Source organism: Emydura macquarii, unplaced genomic scaffold (genome assembly GCF_026122565.2).
Source record: "Emydura macquarii macquarii isolate MOO-44397 ecotype Brisbane River unplaced genomic scaffold, CSIRO-AGI_Emac_v2 contig_3345, whole genome shotgun sequence".
Classification (NCBI taxonomy): Eukaryota; Metazoa; Chordata; order Testudines; family Chelidae; genus Emydura; species Emydura macquarii.
The window spans coordinates 4,176,947-4,200,570 of record NW_027133482.1 but is presented as its reverse complement, the minus strand read 5'-3'; the positions used below and the strand labels follow the sequence as shown (position 1 = coordinate 4,200,570).

The window sequence follows — 23,624 nt, the reverse complement described above, 5'->3', positions numbered from 1 at the left end:
TAGACGAGGGCTCAGGGCGTGTTCTCCAAACCAGCCCAGAGAAGCAGGGTGATCGGTGGGAGAGGGAATGCGGATGCTCCTTCTCTCAGGCGAGCAGAGCTGGAGATAGTAAGGCCCTGTCTGTGCTCACTGGCTGAGGCATGACGGCAGCTAGTGCTGAGAGAGAGGAGGGGGATGAGCTGCACTGATGGGAATCTGGAGGCTGAGTGCTGAGCCAAGGAGGAGGACATGGGACTAAAGCTGAGGGCTCAGGGTGCTGGGAAGGGTGCAGTCAGGAGGTGGGGGAGACGATCAGGTGCTGACCGGAGCAGGCTGGCGGGGGAAGGGAGGAAGCAGGTTGTGTATGCAGAACTGCGAGGAGGGCGACTGAGAAATCTAAAGACTGGAGGTGGGGGAGTGTGGCTAAGACGCCCGGTAAGAGCAGAGCCCAGCTGGTGCTGTTGACTGGAAGGAGGACAGAGGGACAGGACAGCGGCCTGGCAAGTTGTCCGAGGTGAGACCCGTAGCAGCTGAGCAGCTCAGCAGTGGCTGCATAGCGGCCCCGGTCCATTTCCCTTTCACTATGCTCCAATTCCCTCTCCGCATGCAGCCGTGCAGAGAGACGTAGAGACAGAGCAGCGGGGTCCTAGGACAGCACAGGTAACCCCCATGCCAGGTTTTCCACTGACTGTCACCTTCCCGCACAGAGAAAAATATCAGTAGCACATCACTCAAATTGTGCTGCCAGGTAAACGTTGAGGCCCGGGTCCTCAAAGGTATTTACATGCTTCACTCCCATTGAATCAGTCCAAGTCAGGAACCTAACTGTGTTCAGGATCTGGGCCTGAGCCCTTCGGCCAGACATTAAGACACAGAGAGGTCTTGGGCTAGGGATGGGAGGGTGGGTCAGGAAATCTGGGTCAGCTCTGAACCAGCTGCTTCTGAGATCTTCTGTGCCTCAGTTTCCCCTTCAGTAATATGGAGATATTAATAGTGACTTACCATTCCTTACCGGCAGCTGAGAGACTAAATTAGCTACTCAGTGTAAAGTGTTTTAAGAGCCTTGGACAGAAGGAGCGATAGACGTGCCAAGGATTATGTTATGAGCTCCTCTGCTTGGGTGTGCGCCTCTGCACACTTTCCCTATCAGATTAAAACCCACTAGAAAACAACATGGTTCAGTTAAACAATCAGACGAAGCTCCAGGGACAAAGCTACTCAAGAAGAAGAAAAAACAGGAAAGTCATAATGTAGTCATGAGCATATGGCAGAATTGAGAAGGTTGCAGGGAGAACAAACCAGGTGTTAGCAAGAGAATAAAAACAGCTGGAGTCTCCTTGTAAAGGTTTGGTGGATGATTGTTAATGTCATCTGGCACAGAGTGGGTTAATGAGCTATTCCGCTGGCAAACTAAGTTTTTCTAATTTGTAAAAAGGTGTATGTTATCTCTGCCTCATACCCAATGTCAACTGCTTACAGCTTCCACATAGAAATCCTCAGCCTGACAGCTTGGGGGAACAATAGGCTCTCACTTAAAAGAATTCATAGATTTTAAGGCAAGAAGGGATCATTATGATCATCTAACCTAACCTTCTTCATAGCATGCCCATTCCTTCCTCGAACCATAACTATAACGTATCTTTTAGAAAAACAACCTGTCTTGATTTAAGACTTCAAGTGCTGGAGAATCAACCACATATCTTTGAGCCAGTGTTCGCTGTTAAAAATCCGAGCCAGACATTCTCGTTTGAATTTGTCTAGCTTCACCCACTGGATCTCATTCTTTTTTTGCTGGTAGACTGGTCACACAGTAACCAGAATCGTAGCTAACATTTTAACCACTCTTACTCTCCGATTAATCTTGATTGACTAAGCCAGGCGTTCTGGGTCAAGTACTCAAAAAAAGTGTCTAGAACCGTACCCCGGATCTGTCACCTGTACCGTTTTGAGCACACCATAGCCCCCAGATTTGTGAGTGCTCACCTGTCTGTGCAAAGCAGGTACTAAACTTTCATAGCCTGATTCATCTTGGATGGTTGATAAGGCCTAGACCGTGTCAGTTTTCTAAATGACAGCTGAGATTCTCCTTTGGCTCTAGCTCACGGCCAGCAGTGTACGTGTGCGCGCCCTAAGATCGTACGTACATGTTTGGCAGCAATTCTGGAAGAGCCGACGACATTTCCGTTACTGTCCAGGACGTCAATCCCTTCTTCCAGCTCGGTGTGCCTCATCAGGACAACATTGCAGATGTTGGCACTAGCTGAGGGGGAGAGAAGCACAATGATCAGTAATCCCTCCATCCGGTTTCACAGGACGCTTGGGCAGGCTGCAGCCCCCATTTAAAAATCATCCAGCCACCTTCTGCTATCAGTAACATCCGTTCCACTCTGCGTTCGCTGTGCTGTAACTGAGAGGAGAATCGGACCCCCAAAGGGATTTTGGAGGGGGGAGGGGGGAGGGCTGACACCTGTAATGAGAGTTGCACACTGTTACTGAGAGGAGGAGAATACGCCGAGGTCACGGACTTTCACTGACCAGGCAATTTGCTGGCACAGTCAGAGGTGGATTGAGGCAAAACACGGCTTGGAAACACCAACATTTTCAGCCTCCCTAAAACTCTCTTTTGTCTGATGACTGCCCCTCCCTATTGAAATCCTGGTTCTCATCCTACCCCCCTGCACCCGGACCAACTTCCCAGAGCGGCTCACCCCAGGATGGCATTAAAGACCTATGTGCTGCACCCCTGCCTGCTACTCTATCAGTGAATCAGTGCTCCATGAGGGGTCCTGCTGACCAGGGACCCACGATCCTAAGGAGTCTGCCTTAATCTACCGCACGGACAGCTAGACAGACACATTCTTCTGGCACACAGACTTTTGCAGGCGGGACAGAAACCTGTTGAAAACGATTTCATCGAGCTGTGGGAACAAAATCCCGATGTTTTAGATCGGAGCTGCACTCAGCTCTTAACAGTGCATACAAAGTTTTGTAGAATCTAATTAGAAGAAGCTTCATTAACACATGCTGTTGTAAACTCTGTTCCTGTTGAACTCCCATCATGGGGTGGCAACATTAAGGGGAAAATAGCTGCTTAGATTTGGTTTTCTCTTTCTTTCTTTCTTACAGAGATCTACTTGCTTGACACTTTAATTAGGTATCTATCCAAACTAGACTATAAACCACCAGTGCTGTAGTGGGTTCCCTTGATTTTCAATCGACATTTAGCCTCAACCTCCAGTCCGCTCCAGTTGTGCGGCTCACACCTGGCCTCCGAGAGCTGCCCTCTGCTGAGATTCACGGCTGATTAGGTCTCCGCTCTGGAATTCTTTTGAAATAACTCCTCCTCATTAGTTTAGACTATTGTTACCTGGCCCCTGTTCTCAATTCCGCTCTGAATGCTGCTATTAGGCTCAGCCTACTGGCTTGTGGCTCTGGCCATATCACCCCTGTGGTGAGTCCTTTTTCCAGTGAGTCAAACATCAGCTTCACATTTTTACCAGTAAAGTGACCCTTCCCTATATAGCCCCGCTCGATATGGCAGCAACTTTATCTTAGCAAGTTGCCAACTTTGCTTCGGCGATGCTGGCTTTCCCCATCTGTTAGTCCATTTCTTCCCAAGCACCTTCATGCGACCACCCACCCCACCCCTCATGCAGCGGAAAAGTTCCCCATCTTCTCCTCTTTCAAACCCGCCCCCCCTTCACTCACCTCTGCCATGATGCCTACAAAACCCTACCTGAGGGCAAGGACTAGGCAAGCAGGGCCTATTACTTATTATACAAAAAATATGCTGGTTACCTGGTCCTGACTTGTCTGTCTCATTCACCTGTGGTAAACCCGGAGTGTGAGCTCTCTGCGACGGGGACAACGGCCCAGATCATTGGTTTCAATGAACGTCAGGAGCTGAAATACCTTTGAAGATCTGGGCCTGCATTTTTGTTACATGGGCCCGATCCTCACTCCGCTGTTGTACATCAGCGTAACTCCACTGACTTCAAGGGAGCTAAGCTGATTTGCACCAGCCGAGGACCTGGTACCCCCATCTCTGTGCAGCACAGTGAGCCCCCCCCGGACTCTACTGTAACATCAGTAATAAACAGCAACAACTGGTCAGTCTGATCATAGCTAAGAGGGTGGGATCGTGAGGGGACATCAAAAGAGGCTGGTTTAGCAATACCACAAGCTTCTTCCAAAGACATGTTTCGGCAGTTCTTGAGGGGTTAATGTTTGCTAAATAAAGTCAATTCATTTCGTATAACCCACTTTTATTTTATTTTTTTTCCGTTGGGCGTGACCTGGCGCAATGCAGCTCCCTGCAGTGAAAGCTGATTTGCATCAGCACATGCTGCTTACGCTCCGGAATAGGAGGGAAACCGCATGCATGTGTGTATGCGCCCATTTAAAGAACTGGAGTACTGGTTGTGATTACGGGGCACAGGCACTGAGCAGCAGTCATGGGAACACTCACGTTCTGGGAGGCAACCCAAAGAAGGCACCAGGGAATTTCTCACTTTAGAATGGTTAATTATTATGGGGAAGTGGACAGCCCGGGAAAACCAAAGCTCTCCTTCCCTCCCCACCACAAAAGACACAGTCTCCAGTACTTTATTCCAAGCTCTAAGCTTTCTGCAACTTCTCATGTCAGGCATGTATTTGTTCCCCTGCTGCCCTGTGTAAATGTGTGTGTCAGGGTTTGCAGTATCATTTGCAATTATGCTATTTAACTTGGTTTTCTGCTTTGAGTCTCATGTAGGAAGGAGGAGAATTAGAGGATGGAGGCGGCAGAACAGGCGGACTGACGCCAGCACTCCACGCTTCCAGGTCAGCTGGAAGGAGAGGGGGTGGAAAGCAGTTTCTAGACAGGAAGGTTTGCTCACAGTTCTTCTCCCTCTTTGTTTCCAGGCGGGTGGAGACATAATGCCAACTTCTGCTAACTGTGCCCTGTCATAGTAGGAAAGGAGAGAGACTTGGAATAAGTTTTACTTTCTGTTATTAGGGTGACCAGATAGCAGGTGCAAAAAATCAGAACAGGGTGGGGGTTGGGGGTAATAGGCACCTATATAAGACAAAGCCCCAAATATCGGGACTGTCCCTATAAAATTGGGACATCTGGTCATCTTATCTGCTACGTATGTTACAAACAAGCCACTGTTATATGCTGGAGAGAATCTAACCATAACCCTGCTCGGCCCTGCCCTGAAGTCCTCACTCCGGCAAAACTCCTGTTAACTTGAATGGAGTTAGCATGTTCCACTGGACAGGGCACCAGAACAGATGAAAAGAGCCCTGGGCTCTGTTCCTGGTTCTGCCACTGACTTGTCGTGTGACTCTGCGCAATTGACTTCACTCCCGTATACGTTAGTTTCCCTATTGGTGAAACAGAGACACTGATGTTTTCCCATCAGGCTTGATGTATATGGGGTCGGAGGGTGGCTGCCTGTGGATGAAAAGAGGCACAATCTCCAGGGTGGTAAATCCAGCACCCTTCACCAGGACTAAATGAATATGAAAATATTTTAAAAGCGAAAATCCAAGTTTTGTGGATTACGAAGTACAGGGTGGAAGAAGCAAAGATGGGCAAACTGTCTGCTCACTCTGTAAAAGCAAACAAAATCTCCCTTATTGCTATGAGATTTATGTAAGGTACTTATATGTCCCCTGGCATATCTGAACCCCTCAATCATCTTTAAAGTATTTAGGGAATCTGGACTAAATTCAAACCGAGATTTTGATGTTCAGAATTTGGGAAAATCCTGTCATAAGTTCCTATCTGTATTACTTTGATGACAATCTTTCATAATATCTAGCCCTTTATATGTTCGAAGTACCAGTCAAATATGAAAGATCTAGGATGATCCATCAAATGCCTCGTCCCTTACAATATGTCCTAACTACTTATGCTAAACAACCTGTTCCACCTTGCTTTTTGCTGTGACGCTGGGAGCACCTTTCCCAGATCTGAAAAGCTGCTGTGTGTGTCTCAGAAGCGTGTTTCTCTCACCAGCAGAAGTTGATCCTATAAAAGATATCACCTCATCTACCAGGTCTCTCTGATTTTATATGTATTTCACATTTATTTGTGAGTTGGTATTCTTTATACACTGTGAATATGTCCTTTTGTGCTGCCTAAATAGACTTGTTTAAAGAGATTAAATAAAAACAGAAAAACACCCTCAGGGAATTCCTATTGGAGTTAACGAACATAATACTCCTCCCGCCCCCAAAAATAGAGAAAACCAAACAAGAGAAAACCAGCATGGCCATAAATCTTGAAACTTTAAAGGCTTCTTTTTAGTTGAAAAAATCCCGCACTGCGTTAGTGCCGCTCCACTGAGCAGAAATAAAATTCCTGAGCTGACTTACAATACATGCCGGCAGCATTAAAGTGCTGTTCTACTCCGAAAGGCGACGGAGTAAAAAAATAGCATTGGGAGGGTCACTGATACTTATTTTTCTGTCAAATATATGCATCAAAGCCCAGAGCTCGGGGTGGGTGCCCTCTGGTATGGAGGTCATACAAGACCCAGATCTAGATCAATCAATCATTAGATGGGCTCAGTCGACAAGTAAATGACGTTTTTGCTAACAGCCGTCCCTGCAAACTCAGCCTGGGGTCTGGGGACCTCGCATATGAGAGCCATTCCATTGACTTCAGTGAGCTCTGGATCAGGCCCTGGGAGGCCAAACTGGGCTCTATCCGTTTTACACATCATCCCCAGTAACAAAGGTCAAATTCTGCCGCTAGTGACATCTGTGCCATCCCCCTGTCTTTACATTTTGACCCCAGCAACAGAAAGGCAGCCCCATTGCCTTCAATGCTTTGCCCCTTTATAACTGATTGGCACTTAGGCCCTAAAAGCTAAACTTTTAAGCACATGTTTAATTTGTGGCCTTTGTAGACAATTCCGTTGATGAAGCAGAAGGAGGAATAGAATCCAGCCCCCTTTCCCTCAGCTGTACTGACTCTGCAGGGCTACACGGGAACAAAAAGCATTAACATCTTATATCTGTCACTGCAGTAACCAGATACATAGACCCCTGCGTGGTCTGCATCCCATCCACATCTGCGATAATAAACTTCTATCCGACCCGCAATCCGCCCTCCCTCTTTTAGATGTATCCGCATCCGCACAGCCAATCAGCTCTTTGCGGCCAGCAAACCTCCACCCCCCCCATCAGCTGGTGAGCCCCTGCCATCCCAAACAGCCAGCGGATCAGATGTTTAGCCCCACCCATTGCCTAGCAGCTGCTCAGCTGTTCTGGTGCCTGGGGCTGGCAGCTGCTCCAGCCCTGCACCAGAAGTCCCAGAGATCCCAGAAAGTCAATCCATCACCTCCATGACCATCTGATCCGTGATCCACAAAAATTGGTCCACGGATATAAAGCAGATATCCATGGATTTGCAGGGCTCTACAGATACGGCTGATCTGTGTAGGTCACAGTTCTCATCTTCACAGGTCAAGCTCATCTGTGGAATGGACCCAGACTTTGGAGGATTTTGAATTCAAATCCAAGCTAACCCAGACTCCGTCTCTCAGGCCATTTGCTACTCTCCTTTTCAAACTGCATTTCCTCCCCCCATTTAAAAACCAAGAACAGATGGATTTTATAGGCAATATTTCTTTCTACTGTGACAATACTTCAGAGTGGGAAGCTGAGAGAGCAAAGCACGGAAAAGGCTAAAAAAGGGCCCAGAGTCAGACTTGGTGTAAATGCAAGCAGCTCTGCTGACTATGGTGGAGTTACAGCCACTTACTCCAGAACTGAATTTGGGTTCTTTTTTCTATTTTTAAATAAATGCCTTACAGCCAACATGCCAAAATTCTACCTTACATATTCACCTGAGACGAGTAATGCATGTAATATCATGGAATCATAGAAGATTAGAGTTGGAAAGGACCTCAGGAGGTTATCTAGTCCAGTGTTCCTCAACAACTGGTCAATGGACCAGCACCGGTCCCTGAGATCTCCCTGACACAGTATAGGAAGCCAGTCCCTGGTATCAAAAAGATTGAGAAACACTGATCTAGTCCAACCCCCTGTTCAAAATCAGGACCAACCTCAACTAAACCATCCCAATATATCACGAGTTATTTCATTATCATCAAGGCAGAGGGCAGGAGAGCAGAGTTTGTGGCTGGGCTGGTACATTTTTGTGATCATTCTGCAAGGCTGTTTATAACATTATTTTTGTTTCTTTTAATAAAAGGTTCCTGGAGTCTCTGGAACCCAATTCTCTCTTTCCATATTACATAGCCCAATGGAGTTACACTAGGCATGAATCTGTACCACTGGGACCGGTTTCTTTTCAGCACCACTCTAGGGGCCAGTGATCTGTTTCCATTCTCGCTTGAAAATGCTAAACTGGAAACACTGTAGATTCAACATCTTCCTATTCAACTTTTGCAAGAGAAAGGAAGAAGACTGGTGGATGGGCTATAAATGGCTATTGAAAGAACAACCTGATACATGCATGGGGGTGGGGGAAGAGTGGAAGTTCAAAATTGCTTCTGTGAGGGACACAAGATACACTGTGATATGCACTAGCAGGGATTTTCACCAGCATGTACCCCTGGGGGTATGTTTTTCCTATAATAACAAAAGGATTAAATTTGCAATCGGCAGCTCATATGAGGAGACAAGACTTATGTTTTCCCAGCCTGAGAATTCCCTGCAGACAACAGATCCCTCCAGGATCAAACAATATGTTCCTGCTAGGAATGCAACAGGGTTCCCTGGCTTGTTGTTTATTTCAGTCATGCAAAGTTTTGTGACAAGCTGATTTCCTAACCAGACCAATCTCTTGGAGACAGTGATTATGTCCATAAATGTAGTATGCAGTCAATCCTCCAGCACAGTGCACTGGAGAGCAGGAGCAAGGAGACTGGGGTTTTCTTTGCAACTCTAATACAGGCTCACTGCCTGACCTTGATCAAATCATTTAGCTTCTCGGTAACTCAGTTTCTCCATTTATAAAATGAGGATAATGGTCTCTCTTTCATGTCATGTAGCCCAGTGGTTCTCCACCAGGGTATGCGTACCCCTGTGAGTATGCAGAGGTCTTCCAGGGGGTACGTCAATTCATCTAAATATTTGCCTAGTTTTACAACAGGCTACATAAAAAGCACTAGCAAAGTCAGTACAAAATAAAATCTCATACAGACAATGACTTGTTTATACTGCTCGATATACTATACACCGAAATGTAAGTACAATATTTATATTCCAATTGATTTATTTTATAATTAGATGGTAAAAATGAGAAAGTCAGCCATTTGTCAGTAATAGTGTGCTGTGACACTTCGGTATCTTTTTGTCTGATTTCGTAAGTAGCTTTTAAGTGAGGTGAAGCTTGGGCATAAGTGCTGGAACTAGGCATGCGGGGGATGCTGCTGCACCCTGGCTTGAAGTGGTTTCCATTATATACAGGGTTTACAGTTTGGTTCCGTGGCTCTCAGCACCCTCATTATAAAAATTGTTCCAGGACCCTTGAACTTGGGGTACGCAAGACAAATCAGACTCCTGAAAGGGGTACAGTAGTCTGGAATGATTGAGAGACACTGATATAGCCACTGAAGAGCTCTGGCTGGGAATGAGCCAACCAATGCACTCCGAGAGTGGGAACGTACATGAGCAGGTGTCCCTGTTCAGCCTACCCCTGTGCATCCAAGGGGAGGGAGAACAGGTACACTGGCAATGTGCAATTCCATTTCCTGTGACATTGGACTGATCGTCTACATTGTCGGATGTGTACAGCTCAGTACAGATTTTGATTGCACTTTGCCCTTTTCCTAATGCCATGGCAGCTGGGGTGCTTGTGTTGTTTTTAAATAAAGTATCTGTTTGCACAATCGATTGGCGTGCAAGTGCTTGGGAAACAAAGACAGAAAGTTCAGTTCAAAGCTTTTATTAAAGTCAGATTGACAACAGATACATGGATATGTATAGTTCGGGTGAATCACAGAACTCCACATTAGTGCATTTCCACAGGCATTTCCCTGGGCAAGCAAGGGTGTGAGCACACAGGGCATCCCTTACCTCCCCCGCAGTCCTGAAACCAGCCCCTGTGACTTTCTGGTTGCCTGTAACGGGCCTATGAACCAGCACTGTCTTCGACTCACTCCTGGCGAAAGTACTCCCCCTCGCCTCACATATGCCGTGCAGTGCACAGCGCTTCTGGACAACATGAATGGCATTACGGGTGTTGACGTCCAAATGGTTTGTAGGCAGCCGAAGCCACATTCCACCACCGTCCTGCAACTGCTCAGTGTGTAAACCTTAAACCTTCTTCTGACAGGTGCTCTCATATCAGGGTACAGCTTCATGAGCCAGGGCAGTGGAGGATAGTCCAAGTCCCTTAAAATAACAGTGGGTAGAGATACCCCACTGATAATCATGTTATTGGAAGAGAAGAAAGCCCTTCCTTGTCCGAATTTGAAATCACCAGCTATCTGGAACACCCTGGTGTCATGCACCCTACGGTGCATCCCATGTTGGTGCACATGAACTTACTGTAGTCCACCAAGGTTTGCATAATGAACTAGTCTCCTTTCCAGTTCACGTATTCATGTGAATCTTGTGGGGGGTGGGCAGACAATGGAGCATCAATGGCCCCAGCACAGTTCAGGAGCCCCATTCTCTCAAAGCCACTAATTATTTTGGGGACATGAGCATTCCTCACCACTTATGGGCGAACTACAACAATAACTGAGTCACACGTCTCCGTCACTACAGCACACACAGTTGATTTGCCAACACCAAACTGGTTAGCCACTGATCTGTAACAGTCTAAGATAGGCAGCTTCCAGATGGTAATAACAACCTGCTTCTGGACGGGTACAGACTGCCTCATATGCATGTTCTGGGGTGGAAGGGCCAACGTAAGCTCCTCACACAGCTCCGTGAAGGCGGTCTTCCTCATGCGGAAGTTTTAGAATCAATGCTGATCAACCCAGGTCTGCAGGATGATGTAAATTTCACCACTTGATACTTGTGGCCCTGCACCAGAACTGCCAGTCAGCACAGTGGGATTCCACAGCTATTAAAACCTGTCTCAGCTGTTTGCACTGCTCCATCTCTGCATGCCTTCTTTTGATCTCCTTAGCAAGGCCGGCCGCAGCTTTCTCAAGGTAACACTGCCTAAATTTCCTCCACTGCATCTCACGCCCTGCGTTGGCCTGCTGCTGCTCCAGAAACGAGGGCTGCACTAATGCCGACAGCTAGAACAAGTCATCAGCCTCCTGGGCTGGATCCATGCCTTGCTAACAGCTGGAACGCAGTGTGGAGTGTGCCTATCTGAAACTGCTTATGTTTCTTGTGTTGGTGAGCTCAGACTTCTGCACAAGGACCCTGGAAAGACAGGTAAGTTCTCCCACAATACACTGGGAAATGGTTCATAGAGTGGCACAGTTTAGTGCAGTACTAAGACCCAGGGGATATCCCCAGCCATCCTGGTGCCTGGTGGGTTACTGCAGAACCAGCATAGCTACACAGGTGTGATTTGAGTGTGGCTTAACTGCTGGACACTCACATCCACTGATTACTGGACCCAGATAAACTACAGTGAAGACATGCCCCGTGTCTTTGGCCAAAATCTTTATACCCTCACCCTGGGGTGTGAAGTGTACTGTTGTGCACAGGACAGTGGCTGCCTTCCACCCTAGAGGTGGATGCGTTTTACTGGGGTTCCATCACTTTTGAGCTCCCTTGGGATGAGAGAGTTAAGGATGGTAGTGAGAAATAATTCAGTTTTATGACAAGAAAATTTCTACATACACACTCTGGGAAACACAACATGGCTCAGATCCCTGCTTGGTGTAAATCTCCATAGCTGCATTGAAATCAATGGGCCAGAGCCCCAGCTGGTGTAACCCTATTGACATTAGTGGAGCTATTCCAATTTACATCAGCTCAGCATCCGGCCCCTTATCTTTACAAGGTTAAATCTAGCTCATTTCTGGAGCCTGGTAGTTGAAAGTTAATATGAAGACAGATCTTTAATTAAACAGTTTGCCCAGGTCTCCAAACGAATAACTTCCAGCTCTCAAAACAACAAAACAGCAATTAGTGGGAGGATTCCTGATGTCCTGGCACACAATTAAGCATGACAGTACACAAATAAAATAAGAACTAGAGAATTAATTAAGGGCTAAACAAATTAATTAGGGTCCCCAATCAATTCTGACGCCAGCTTAACCTCCTTCTCCTAACACCTCTGTGTAAAAATAGAACCACCTGGTGGCAGAGACTTTGTACATGCATCGCTGATCAAGCCTGGTCTGAGATCTGGCTCTGAAATTTATTGCTAACCTTTAATGCCACCTTGATGTCACACAAAAAAGGATGGTTAAAATAAAATTTACCATTAAATACATATTTGAAACAGGAAGAACTGCATGACCATAGTGGCAAGGATTTTAATGATAAATAATAATGTAACGCCTCTATAGCACCTTTCATCCCTAGATCTCAAAATGCCTTTTAAAAGCAAGGGAGTATCACCACCCCCATTTTGCAGACAGAGAAACTGAGACCTAAAGAAGCCAAGTGGTCTGCCCAAGATTACTCAGGGAGTCAGTGACAGACAACAGACATTTTAACAACAGTTTCCCAATGTTCCCAACAGCTCTGTGCTTGTGAATGGAAATTATAATTCACTATGCAATCTCCCAGTGTTAAGTGAGCCAATGAAACAGGTGAAGGAGATTGTATAGGCTCTATTTATGTGCACATTGAATGAAGCAGAGCTCTGCAGGCCCCTGTTTTGTTAAGGGACTGACCCAAAGCCCATTGAAATTAATGGAAAAGTTCTAGAGCTCAGATCCTCAAAGGACTGGTACGGCATGCCGCAATGGGCTCTGAATGCAGGACGGAGCATATAACTGCTGTCTACCAAATGGTTCCATGAAATTGTATTTCCCTTTTTTAAAAAATACACTTTTAAAATAAACCTAGGGCACGCTACAAATAATGATGTGACAGGACATAAAGAATGGAGCACTCAAAGCCAGGAAATGCCAAAGTTGAGATTAGCCCTACAGCCCTTAACTCTGCTCCTGTCAGGTGTGCTGTATGATACAATCTAATTACATGGTCACCCACTATTTCTCCTGCAGGACTCTGCCTCACTCACAGCACAGGCTGGGTGGTGACTAGATCAGGGTTTATTCCATCACTGGCGTTGAACAGTGTGCAATGGATGAAGGAGGGAACACACCCTGCCCAGTCAGGATAACAAGTAACTATTGAACAGCTTCCTCATTCACTGCACAGCGTTCGGCCTGCACACTCAACGAGCACTGGGTGTTTCACTTTCCGACTCTGACATCCTTTTCATGTTATCATGTATTTTGCACGGACACACACACACACACACACACACACACACACACACACACACAGAGAGAGAGAGAGAGAGAGAGAGAGATTGGGTGGATGACACTACAGAGCCAGAGGAAAGCAGCATTGTCTGCTGCTTAGATCAGAGGACTTTGGGTCAGAAGACCAAGCTTCTGCTCCCAGCTCTGCCACTGACCCATTGTGGGACTGCTCCGTGACTCAGTTTCCCCATCTGTAGAACAGGGATCATGATCACTTTTGTAAAAAGATTTGAGATCTTTGGATAAAAATGATGCATATGTACTAAATATTAATAGGGAATGTAATAGTCTAACATAAGACTTCCCTGTGGGCAGCCAGGTCAAACAAGACCTGTTGGCTGATGTCAGAGGAGGCAAGTTAATATGCTCTTTGGATCACAACTAGTGCTGATTGGGAATTTTTAGATGAAACTTTTTTCACTGGAACCAAAACTTTTTGTGGAATCATTATCAGTTTAGATGAAAATGTCACTGAGAAAGAGAGAGAGACCCTCTCCTGAGAATAGCCTGAAGCCTGATGATGAGGGCACTTGCCTGGGATGTTCTAACTCATCTCAATGCAAGTAAATGAAAAATCACATACCTTGTGCAATACTGTGCACTATTTACCTCCACACTCATCCTGGTGCACACCACAGCCTGATGAAGCCACAGCCAGCCTGGGTGCGCCAGCACTTTCTTCTGTTAACATTTAACAAGGACTAACAGGAAATGTGACCACACCTGCACAGAAATCATCTTCCTATCTGAGGTGTCCTGTACAACCTTAAAGTTCTGTTGGATTCATCACACATGGATACAATGGATTTATGCACACCTAGATACCAAAGTGGCCATAAAGGCCTTCTTTGGCTGGCCAGGAGCCTATATGACCTTCTCTCTCAGACACAGACAGTCATTCATGCTTTGTCACGTGAGACTAGATTACTGCAACATGTTCTACCCTCAACTGACCAAAGAGGACACCTGGAAATTGCATGTGATCCAACACCATAGCAGCTATCTTTTTATGTGGAGCAGACAGAGTGTATCACATGATCGCTTTGTGCTCTGCATTGGCTAACAATCCAATTCCATATCTTGCACATGCAAGTCCTATTGTTTGCACAAAGAAGTGACTGGGCCCAAAAACTGTGTGCAAAAGTAACGTGCACGTACAAAGTTGGTTTATGCAAATGGAGCCTGAGTTGGGCTGAGCTGATTGTCCCTTTAGAAGTATGGCTCTATGTGTTTCACACTGAGCAGCCTAGTCAAAGGCAATAGTGAAATCTCACCAGTCTCTATGGCCCAGATCCTCAAAGGTATTTAGGCACCTAACTCTCACTGAAATCAATGGGAGTTAGGCTCCTAAATACCTCTGAGGATCTGGGCTGTTGTGCTTAGTTTGTGGGGATCTGAAGCAGCAGTGAAAATTCTTCGAATCAGTCAGCAGCAGAATCAAGCATGGGCAAAAGCTTTTAAAATGAACTGAGCACTGAAGAGTTAGCACTGCAATGTTACGCTACAGAAACAGAAAAAAGTTAATTAAATGTGTAGAATTGCTTTAATAATCATTATCCGGGTCAGCAGTGGCTTATGACTGGTGATTAGTCCTTTAAAATACTCTGACATCTTTTTTTATCCAAGTGATCTAGAAAATGTGGCCACGTCAGACCGGCTGTGAGGAAGAATATCATACATTCAACACTTTTGTCCCAAGGTCTTCTCTTAGAGCATAGAATATTTAAATGATCTACTGTAGAATGGTTTCAACTTGCACCCCAAAACTCTTAGCTAGTGGTAAAGTTGTAACAATTATTCACACCGTTCTGGCTTAGAATCATAGAAGATTAGGGTTGGAAGGGACCTCAGGAGGTCATCTAGTCCAACCCCCTGCTCAAAGCAGGACCAACACCAACCAGAATGTTCATAGGCAGCTCTTAAAAGTCTGCATTTTCACAGGGAAAGTATTTTCATCCATTTTTATTGTAAAAACGACTGGTTTTATTGCTGGTTTAAAGACTTGCTTCTGTCTCTGATTCAAACCATGCATCACTAAATATTTTAAAAATCAAATGCCTTGGGATTCAGAATGTCTATGCTCAATCAATATTTATTTTTATTTCAACTGCCTTATAAGGGAAACTGCTCTTAGATAAATGACTGTCCAGTTTCAATGTAGATTTTGTAAACAGCTTTGCTATGAATTCCTGTGCTGGGATGCTGCTTTGTAACTTCCTACAGAAACTCTCAGTGATTCATAAAAAAGATGTTCCTCTGCCTTCTATAGCAATAGTGCACTAGGGGGAACTCTATTCTTTTCATTCGCCAGTGCAGGAGGAGCATGACTGATATGGAAATCTGTGATGCAGGAGAACTATCTGACTCACGTATTGCTCAGTGAATAGTGGGTAAAGCTATGTAAAGTAATTCAGCCAACTGTATCCATGACCCCTCTGTGTTCACTTACCACAAACGTTCAAGGTGCACTAGCAGCGTGAGCATTGAGATTTAACGCTTAAATAGCAGCTGGTGGCTAAGTTTGAATTGTATATTTGATTTCAAAATGTGCAATTCTTGACTGATCTACTGACTGAGAATCATTCACCAAAGAAACCTGTGAGTTTTAAGTAATGAATAACTAAAACAATTTCATCCTTGTACACAGTGTTACTGTAACCATGTTGGTCCCAGGATATTAGAGAAACATGGTGGTGAAGTAATATCTTTTATTGGACCTTCAAATAACCCCCCCAACATCTCCAAGGTCCCCACAGACAGGACACACCAAATCAAAGCAGCACCAGACCCTGCCAGAACAACAGATGCAGACATATCTCCACTACTGCAGTGATTAACACCCCCCACAGCATACCTTTCAAGATCCATAGGTCCTATGCATGCCTATCATAACATGGTGTACCCCATCCAGTGCACTAAATACTCCAGTGACAACTATGTAGATGAAATGAGACAATCACTACGCTCTTGAATGAACTCACACAGGAAAACGATAAAAGACAAAGACACCTTATGACCTCTGGGTGGACATTTTTCAGAGCAAATCACTCTGTGTTGAACCTGTCAGTCCTCATCCTCAAAGGAAACCTGCACAACATTTTCAAAAGACAAACCTGGGAGCTTAAATTCATTACTCTGCTGGACACGAAAAATCCTGGTTTTAATAAAGACACTGGATTTATGGTTTATTACAACAATGTGTAACCCCCCTTTTTGTCCTATGACTACAATGGTGTTAAGGGGCACTTCACCTCGAATGATCCAGAATATGTTCTAACTACTTATGCTAAACAATGTGTTCAATCTTGTATTTAGCTGTGGTATTCTGAGTACCTTTCCCAGACCTAGAGAAGAGCTCTGTGTAGCTCAGAAGCTTGTCTCTCTCACCAACAGAAATTGGTCCCATAAAAGATATTCCCTTCCCCACTTTGTCTCTCTAAAAGAATTTTAGTAATATACAAAAGTCATCAGCTACTTTATAATGAATAATTTACTCAGTTTGTCTTCAGGGTGAAATTGACTCCTGTGCAGAGGATCAGCTCCTAGCCTATGCACCGTTTAAACCCAAGAGGGCTTGATTCCCTGGCAGTATAAAGGAGCCTTCAAGAGGGTATAATTGTAATTTAGGCAGAATAGTTACTCTGGGCCTGATTCTGCAAGGTGCTGAGTGACTTGAACTCCTATTAACTTCCAGCAGAAGATGATGACCCTCAACACCTCATGGGGGGTGCTGGTTGCCTCATGGGACTGAGTCCTTATTTGGCAAATATGTGGATGTTTAAAGATTAACATTCACAGTCTTTATTTTCAACGCCCTCCACAAGATTGTTCCAACCCACCTGGTGGACCACCTCAATCTCCAAAATCATGACCTCCTACAACAGCTACGTTCCACTGAAATTACTAAACTGTCAACTTCAGGAGACTCGTCTACACTAGGGTTTTTACTTCACATTAGTTGATTCCCAGTTAACTCAAGAGCAAGAATGGTGAACAGCAGCTTTCTCTTCGGTGGGCCCAGAGATGTGGGACGTGTTTCCAGGAAAAACAGAATGACCATGAATCTCAGAGCCTCTTTAACGAACTGTAAAGCCCACTTCTCCAAATAACAAACTTCAATATATCAAAGCCATGAAACTCTCCTTGGAGAAGCACAAAGGACGTGGCATGCTCCTTTTTTGAAGTGTGATTAAGTAATGATGTCTGATGAGGGACTTGATAAACAGTTAAAATGTTTATGGCAGATACAAACCACCCTCATATGCATCATTCCTATCAGTCAACAAGACAGGCAATCAATTAAAAACACCACCATTGAAGACATCAGTAATTGTTCTTGCCTTTTGAGGGTCTGAAATTAGTCACCCTTGCCTTGAAAAGGGAAAGTTGATTTAAAAAAAAAAAAAGCCTGTATGGGGAAAAACAAGAACTTGTGTCCTTTGTAACAGTTTACACAGAACTTTTCAGATTTAAAGTGCACATTAATCTTCAGAACACCCCTGTGGGGGAGGTAAGTATACATATTATTTATTATTTTTTGCAGCAGTCCAAGTGTGAGAGGCACCTCACAGACCAAACTGATAGGGTCCCTGCCCTGAAGAGTTTACTTTCTATATTCCCATTTTACAGACTAGGAAACTAAGGCCCAGACAAGTAAAGGACATCATTTCCAAAACTGGCCATTGATTTTGGGGCCTGGCTTTCCGCGCACCCAACTTGAGACACTTGGGGCCTGACTTTTGGGAGCACAGATCACTCTCAACTCCAGCTGGAATCAGGGGAACTGCAGAAGCTCAGCATCTCTGAAAAGCAGGCCCAAGTTTGGCATGCAAAAAACTAGACACCCAAAAATAGAGGCCACTTGAAAATTAGTCTGTAAGTGGTTTGCCCAGTATCACACAGGGAATTGGTCAGAGCTAGGATTCTAACTCAAGAGTTCCTGGCTTTGAGTCCCATGCATAAACCAAAACAACTTACCACTTAACCCCTCGCTCCAGAGGTAATGCTGGATTTCATGGGCTATGGCTGGCTGACCTCTCTCTCTAATGTCACAAAACAACCCATATCTGTGATGTTAGTCGTTCTTCAAACAGTTAAACCGCATCCCCAACAACCTAACCTTTTATTGACCCGTTCAGCCCTTAAGTGAGGGTGCCTCTGACTTTCAGTGGAGTTAGGCCCCTAACCTGCTCATGTGCTTTTGTACATCCCATGGCAGCTATCTGCATCTTTCTGCACCTAAATACATTTGTAAATCTGGCCCATAATCCGACCTTGCAGCCTAACTGGGATTATGTGCAGCAGCCCAGTTTACTGAACATACAATAACCAGATCAGGTGGGAAACAAATTATATTAGTTCTTGTATGCACACATTTTTCTTCCTCTGCTTTGGAGTGAATTTTAGTGTCCTCAAAACCAAGGAGCTGATAGCACTAACTGGCACCAAACCAGATAGCCTCTTCACATAACACTTGTCAATACACCTCAGACAACCTCCAATGTTCCTGCACTTCTGATTCAGAGCCTCTAGAACAATGACAATTGTGTAGTGGATAATTTAATATGATTTCGAAACCAGGTTAAGACTACCAAACTCATTTCACTAGGGACCTACACCATGCTTGAACCTAGATCTCCAGAAGCAGGTAGTTACTGTGTTGACACAAAAGTCGTACTACCTTCATTCAGATTGAACACTGGTGTCTAATGGGAGATGCCAATAGCTACTTTGTTAGATACCGGAATGGAATGGTCTCAGCCTAGCAGAGTACCGGGGTACCACACCGGCACTGCTTTCAATAATTGCACAGCATTGCAAATCCCTGCACGCCAGCCATGGTCCTCAAAACTCACATCCCATGTAACTACAAAAATGCCTGTTTCATCCTGCTAGCGATTTCTGTTATGTTTCAAAGATATTTCAGGGTAATAGGGTAATAACTTCTTGTGAGTACTTCTTGGTAAGTTGGATCTAACCAAATGCTGAGCCAATAAACACCAGAGTCTAGGAATTTAATCAGTCCAGGCCATGGTTACTACCCAAGGAATGAAGAGTCATCTAAACAGTGAGGAGTCAGAACTTGTTCTGCATTGTCCAGTTCTCTGACAGTCTGAGTGGCCCACATGAGCTATTCCCACTGAAACAGTGCATTTCAATCCTGTATTTTATTTAGAATAACAACATCTCAGCCACTCATTGTACATCTTGCAGTGCTACCAGATTGGTGTTCAGATGGCAGAATAAATCAGAAAGGCAGAAGCTACCCGTATGCCTCAACAGCATTAAATCCATACTTAGGACTATATCACACACACAGAGTGTACTGAAGTATATCATTTCTTACCTACAGCAGGGAATGGCACAAACCTCTGAATCAGGAGACGGGTGGCTGGAGTAAACTTGTTTGCTCTCTGAACCAGAACATTAAGGCCCACCTTTAGACAGAGAAATCAAAGAAAAGCAAAAGCATTTAGTTCCAAAAGCGGGGCACATTCCATGGTCTGCAGCGACTAAGAGGAGTTCTTAACTGAGATAGAATGAGACGAGAGAGGGAGAGATCTTTGCTTCTGAAATCATTCCAAAGCTAAGTCCATTTGGGTAACCTTACTTGTGGCCCTTCCATTACTTCCAGCCTCCCCCATCACCCTGCGACTCCAGGTCTCCACCACAACCCCCAAAGAAAGGGTGGGATCCATTACCGAGTTACTCTTTCGGGTTATTTCTTCTCCATCGCCTTTAATGGAAATGCCCCTATACTGCATTTTTTATCCAGTTCGAGGGAATTTTCCCAGCCTGTCTCACTTCGTCCCAGCATCTGCATCTCGTCCCCCTAGCAGGGTTTGGACTGAATTATGGTTTAGCCATACAGAGGGTAATGTATAACTGTAACATTGACAGGCTCCAGTTGTTGACGGCCAGGATCAAACCTGGGACCTCAACACATGAGCCTTTACTGCATGAACTAAAAGATGAGTCACTTAGCCAAGGCTGTAGCAGGCTCATCAAAGGCTAGCTGGTCTAGGTGCCACTAGAGGGGGACAGAGTGACACATCAAGTAGGCATGGGTTACATAACTATACTCCACCCCCCCCCCCTTTTTTTTTTTTTAAACTACAGTCCTAAAGTAGCTGCACATCGGTAATCCAAAGCCACAGTGTGGGTCTTTGTCCAGCCACGAGGGGGGTACAAAACCCTACTGTCTATCAGTGTGGGTTACTGATTAAGGCTGGTCAACAGTTTTCCATCAAAAAAATTTTCCTGACAGAAAATCGGGTTCTCAGCTAAACACAATTTTATTGCAGAAAGCACCTACTTGCCTCAAAAGCTTTCTGTTTTTCATCTGAAAACCCGAAAGACCCAAAACCAACATTTTTTGGTTATAACCCAAATATTTTTGACAGTTTCTGACCTCAAGTTTTCAGCTGAAAAAGTGCAATGCAGAAAATTTTCAGTCAAAAACTAATGAAAATTACTTGGTTTTTAAGGCTTTCAATTTTCTTACCAAATAAATAAATACATTATAAATAACAAAATCAAAATTGTCTGTGCAGAAAACCCCCCACCAACATTTCTGACCAGGTCAGTTACACATGCACACACAGTGTAGTTGTCTTTCTTTGGGAATACTGTTTAAAGACTGTGAAAGCACAATTAGGATTTTCAAACCCTCAGCACACTTCTAAACCCAAGAAGGTTTTCACTGGGACACTGAATGACACTTCTCCTCTTATGGGGTATTTCCCTGCCAAATCTTCCTTTTCTGCTTTCACCCCCCCCCCCACCACACACACACTTTGGCATTAGCAATGTTCAAAAAGAGTCACGATATATATTTTTTAAATAATCGGAAAAGTGTCTCTTTTTTCCTCCCTTTCTTCGTTCTCAAAAATGGCTGAGCAGCGTTTGCTCAAACATTCCAAGTTCTGGAAAACTGATGCTCAAAAGGTGAAAGCAAAGTTGTAAGCTACTGGAAAAATGGGGGTTTAGAAAGGAAATGCTGAGATAATCCTAACCAGGGTTGCTAGTATCATTGCACCTATAATACAGCTATTTATATATTTGATTCACTGAATCTGCAGAGATGTCACATTTTGTTTCGCTACCAAACTCCTCTGCTTGTAGCTTTGAATGCAGGATTTGACTGCAAAGTGCAGGAGCAGCAGCTTTTGAAAAATGGTTGAGCTGAGTCACTGCTATGAAGATACTAATAATAAAAACCATTTTACTTTCAGATTCAATTTTGTGCCACAGATGAACTCACTCTTCAGTCTGTAGTAACACCCACCCTGCTGTGAATATGAAATTAAATGTTGACATAGATTTAAATCCAATCTCCCCAAATTCTCAATGCCAGGACAAGATTTAAGAAACTAATGAGGATTTGTTTTTACAGTTTTGAAATTATTTAATCCAATCTGTGAACTCTTTCCCGCAGGTCACAAAGTGGGACCACACTGTAAATAGGGAAAGGAGAATGCCTAGCAACATACAGGAGTATTACAAGGGCCCTACCATCAATCAAACACTGGCTCTGCCCTCTGACCCCTCAGGCCCCGCACCCCCTGATCCCTCAGGCCCCGCACACCTGTTACCTTACAGCCCACCTCCCTGGGGTATTACTTCCAGGTCAAGATGGACACCTGACCAGAAGTGGGTTGTGTGACCCCGCTGAGAACTCCTCCCACCACCCTCCACCAATAGGAGTGGGTTTCACCCTTGCAGGACCGCCCCAGAGAGCGGAATTGACCAAAAAGGGATGACCCAACCTGGAAGAGGGCCATATGATCCCTCAGAGCTCCTCCCACTGCCCTCTACCAATTGGAGCAAGTTTCACCCGCTTAGGCCATTCCAGAAGGGAAATGTATACCAATCAGAATAGGTGCAGCACGGGGGTCTAGGCCAGAACCCCTGCCCGATCTCTGGAACCACCTCCGGAAGTCTCAGCACCAAGAGGAAGAGCCTGTCTTGTTTCAAGAATGCGTGTTTCAGAAATCATGGAAATGCTGAGAGAAAAACATGGACTCCTTCACCACCCCCATGAGAACTTCGGAATTTGTTTTAGCTCCAAAGACCTTTGACTGCCTGTGGAGAAAATGCTCCATCAGTGACAGTTCTGAGAGGAGAAAGCGGCTGAGGGGAGCTCTTTGGCCCAGATGTTGATGGATATGTTGGAATCTGAAACCTGAGTGATCGTGAGGCAGCCCAATGAGTGTGATGGCCTCACGTTATCCGTCCTCATGGAGGAAGGCAGCCGCAGCTTGCGGGAGTTGCCGGTGGACAAGGTAAACAGAGAAGATGCAGCGCAGATAAAGGAATGATAAGAAGTGACAGTTGAGCATGGGAGCCATGATGGGTTAGGTAGAAACCAAGCAGTGGGGGCTTACATTTATTTCTTTTCTGAAAATCTCTCATAGACTCTATGGTCAGAAGGGACCAATATGACCATCTAGTCTGACCTCCTGCATAACGCAGGCCACAGAATCTCACCCATCTACCCCTGTAATAGATTCCTAACCTATGACTAAATCTCAGATCATGGTTTAAAGACTTTAAGGTACAGAGAATCCACCAGCAAGCGAGCCGTGCCCCATGCTACAGAGGAAGGAGAGAAATGCCCAGAGCCTTTGCCAATCTGCCTTGTGGGAAAATTCCTTCCCGACCCCAAATATGGCGATCAGTTAAACCCTAAGCACATGGGCAAGACTCACCAGCCAGACACCCAAGAAAGAATTCTCTGTAATAACTCAGAATCCACTCCATCTAACATCTCTTCATAGGCCATAGACATATTTACCACCAGTAGTCAAAGATCAGTCAATTGCCAAACAAAGCTGTCCCATCATACCATCCCCTCCATACATTTATCAAGCTCAGTTTTGAAGCCAGCTAGGTTTTTTGTCCCCACTTCTTCTCTTGGAAGGCTGTTCCAGAACTTCACTCCTCTGATGGTTAGAAACCTGCATTTAATTTCAAGTCTAAACTTCCTGATGGCCAGTTTATATCCATTAGTTCTTGTGTCCAATTTGGTGCTGAACTTAAATAACGCCTCTCCTTCCCTGGTATTTATCCCTCTGATGTATTTATAGAGAACAATCATATCTCCCTTCAACTTTCTATTGGTTAGACTAAACAAGCCAAGCTCTTTGAGTCTCCTCTCATCTCTCGACAATGTCTTTCTATAGGCCTTTGAGAACCTACACATTGGTAGCTCTGTGGAGTAAATCTATCATGCATCAGCTGTTTTTGCTTGTATCTGAAACACAG

At 44.9% G+C, this 23,624-nt stretch overlaps 1 protein-coding gene across 1 annotated transcript in view; it reads right to left on the bottom strand.

Moving 5' to 3' along the window:
* SFXN5 (sideroflexin 5) overlaps positions 1-23,624 on the bottom strand; it is a 177,903-nt gene that overhangs the window by 44,321 nt on the left and 109,958 nt on the right. The window contains exons 10-11 of the mRNA XM_067533482.1: positions 19,705-19,795; positions 2,124-2,239 (exon numbers count right to left, since the gene is read on the bottom strand). Of these exons, the coding sequence (XP_067389583.1) occupies positions 2,124-2,239; positions 19,705-19,795 (207 nt within the window). The remainder of the gene's footprint in view (positions 1-2,123; positions 2,240-19,704; positions 19,796-23,624) is intronic.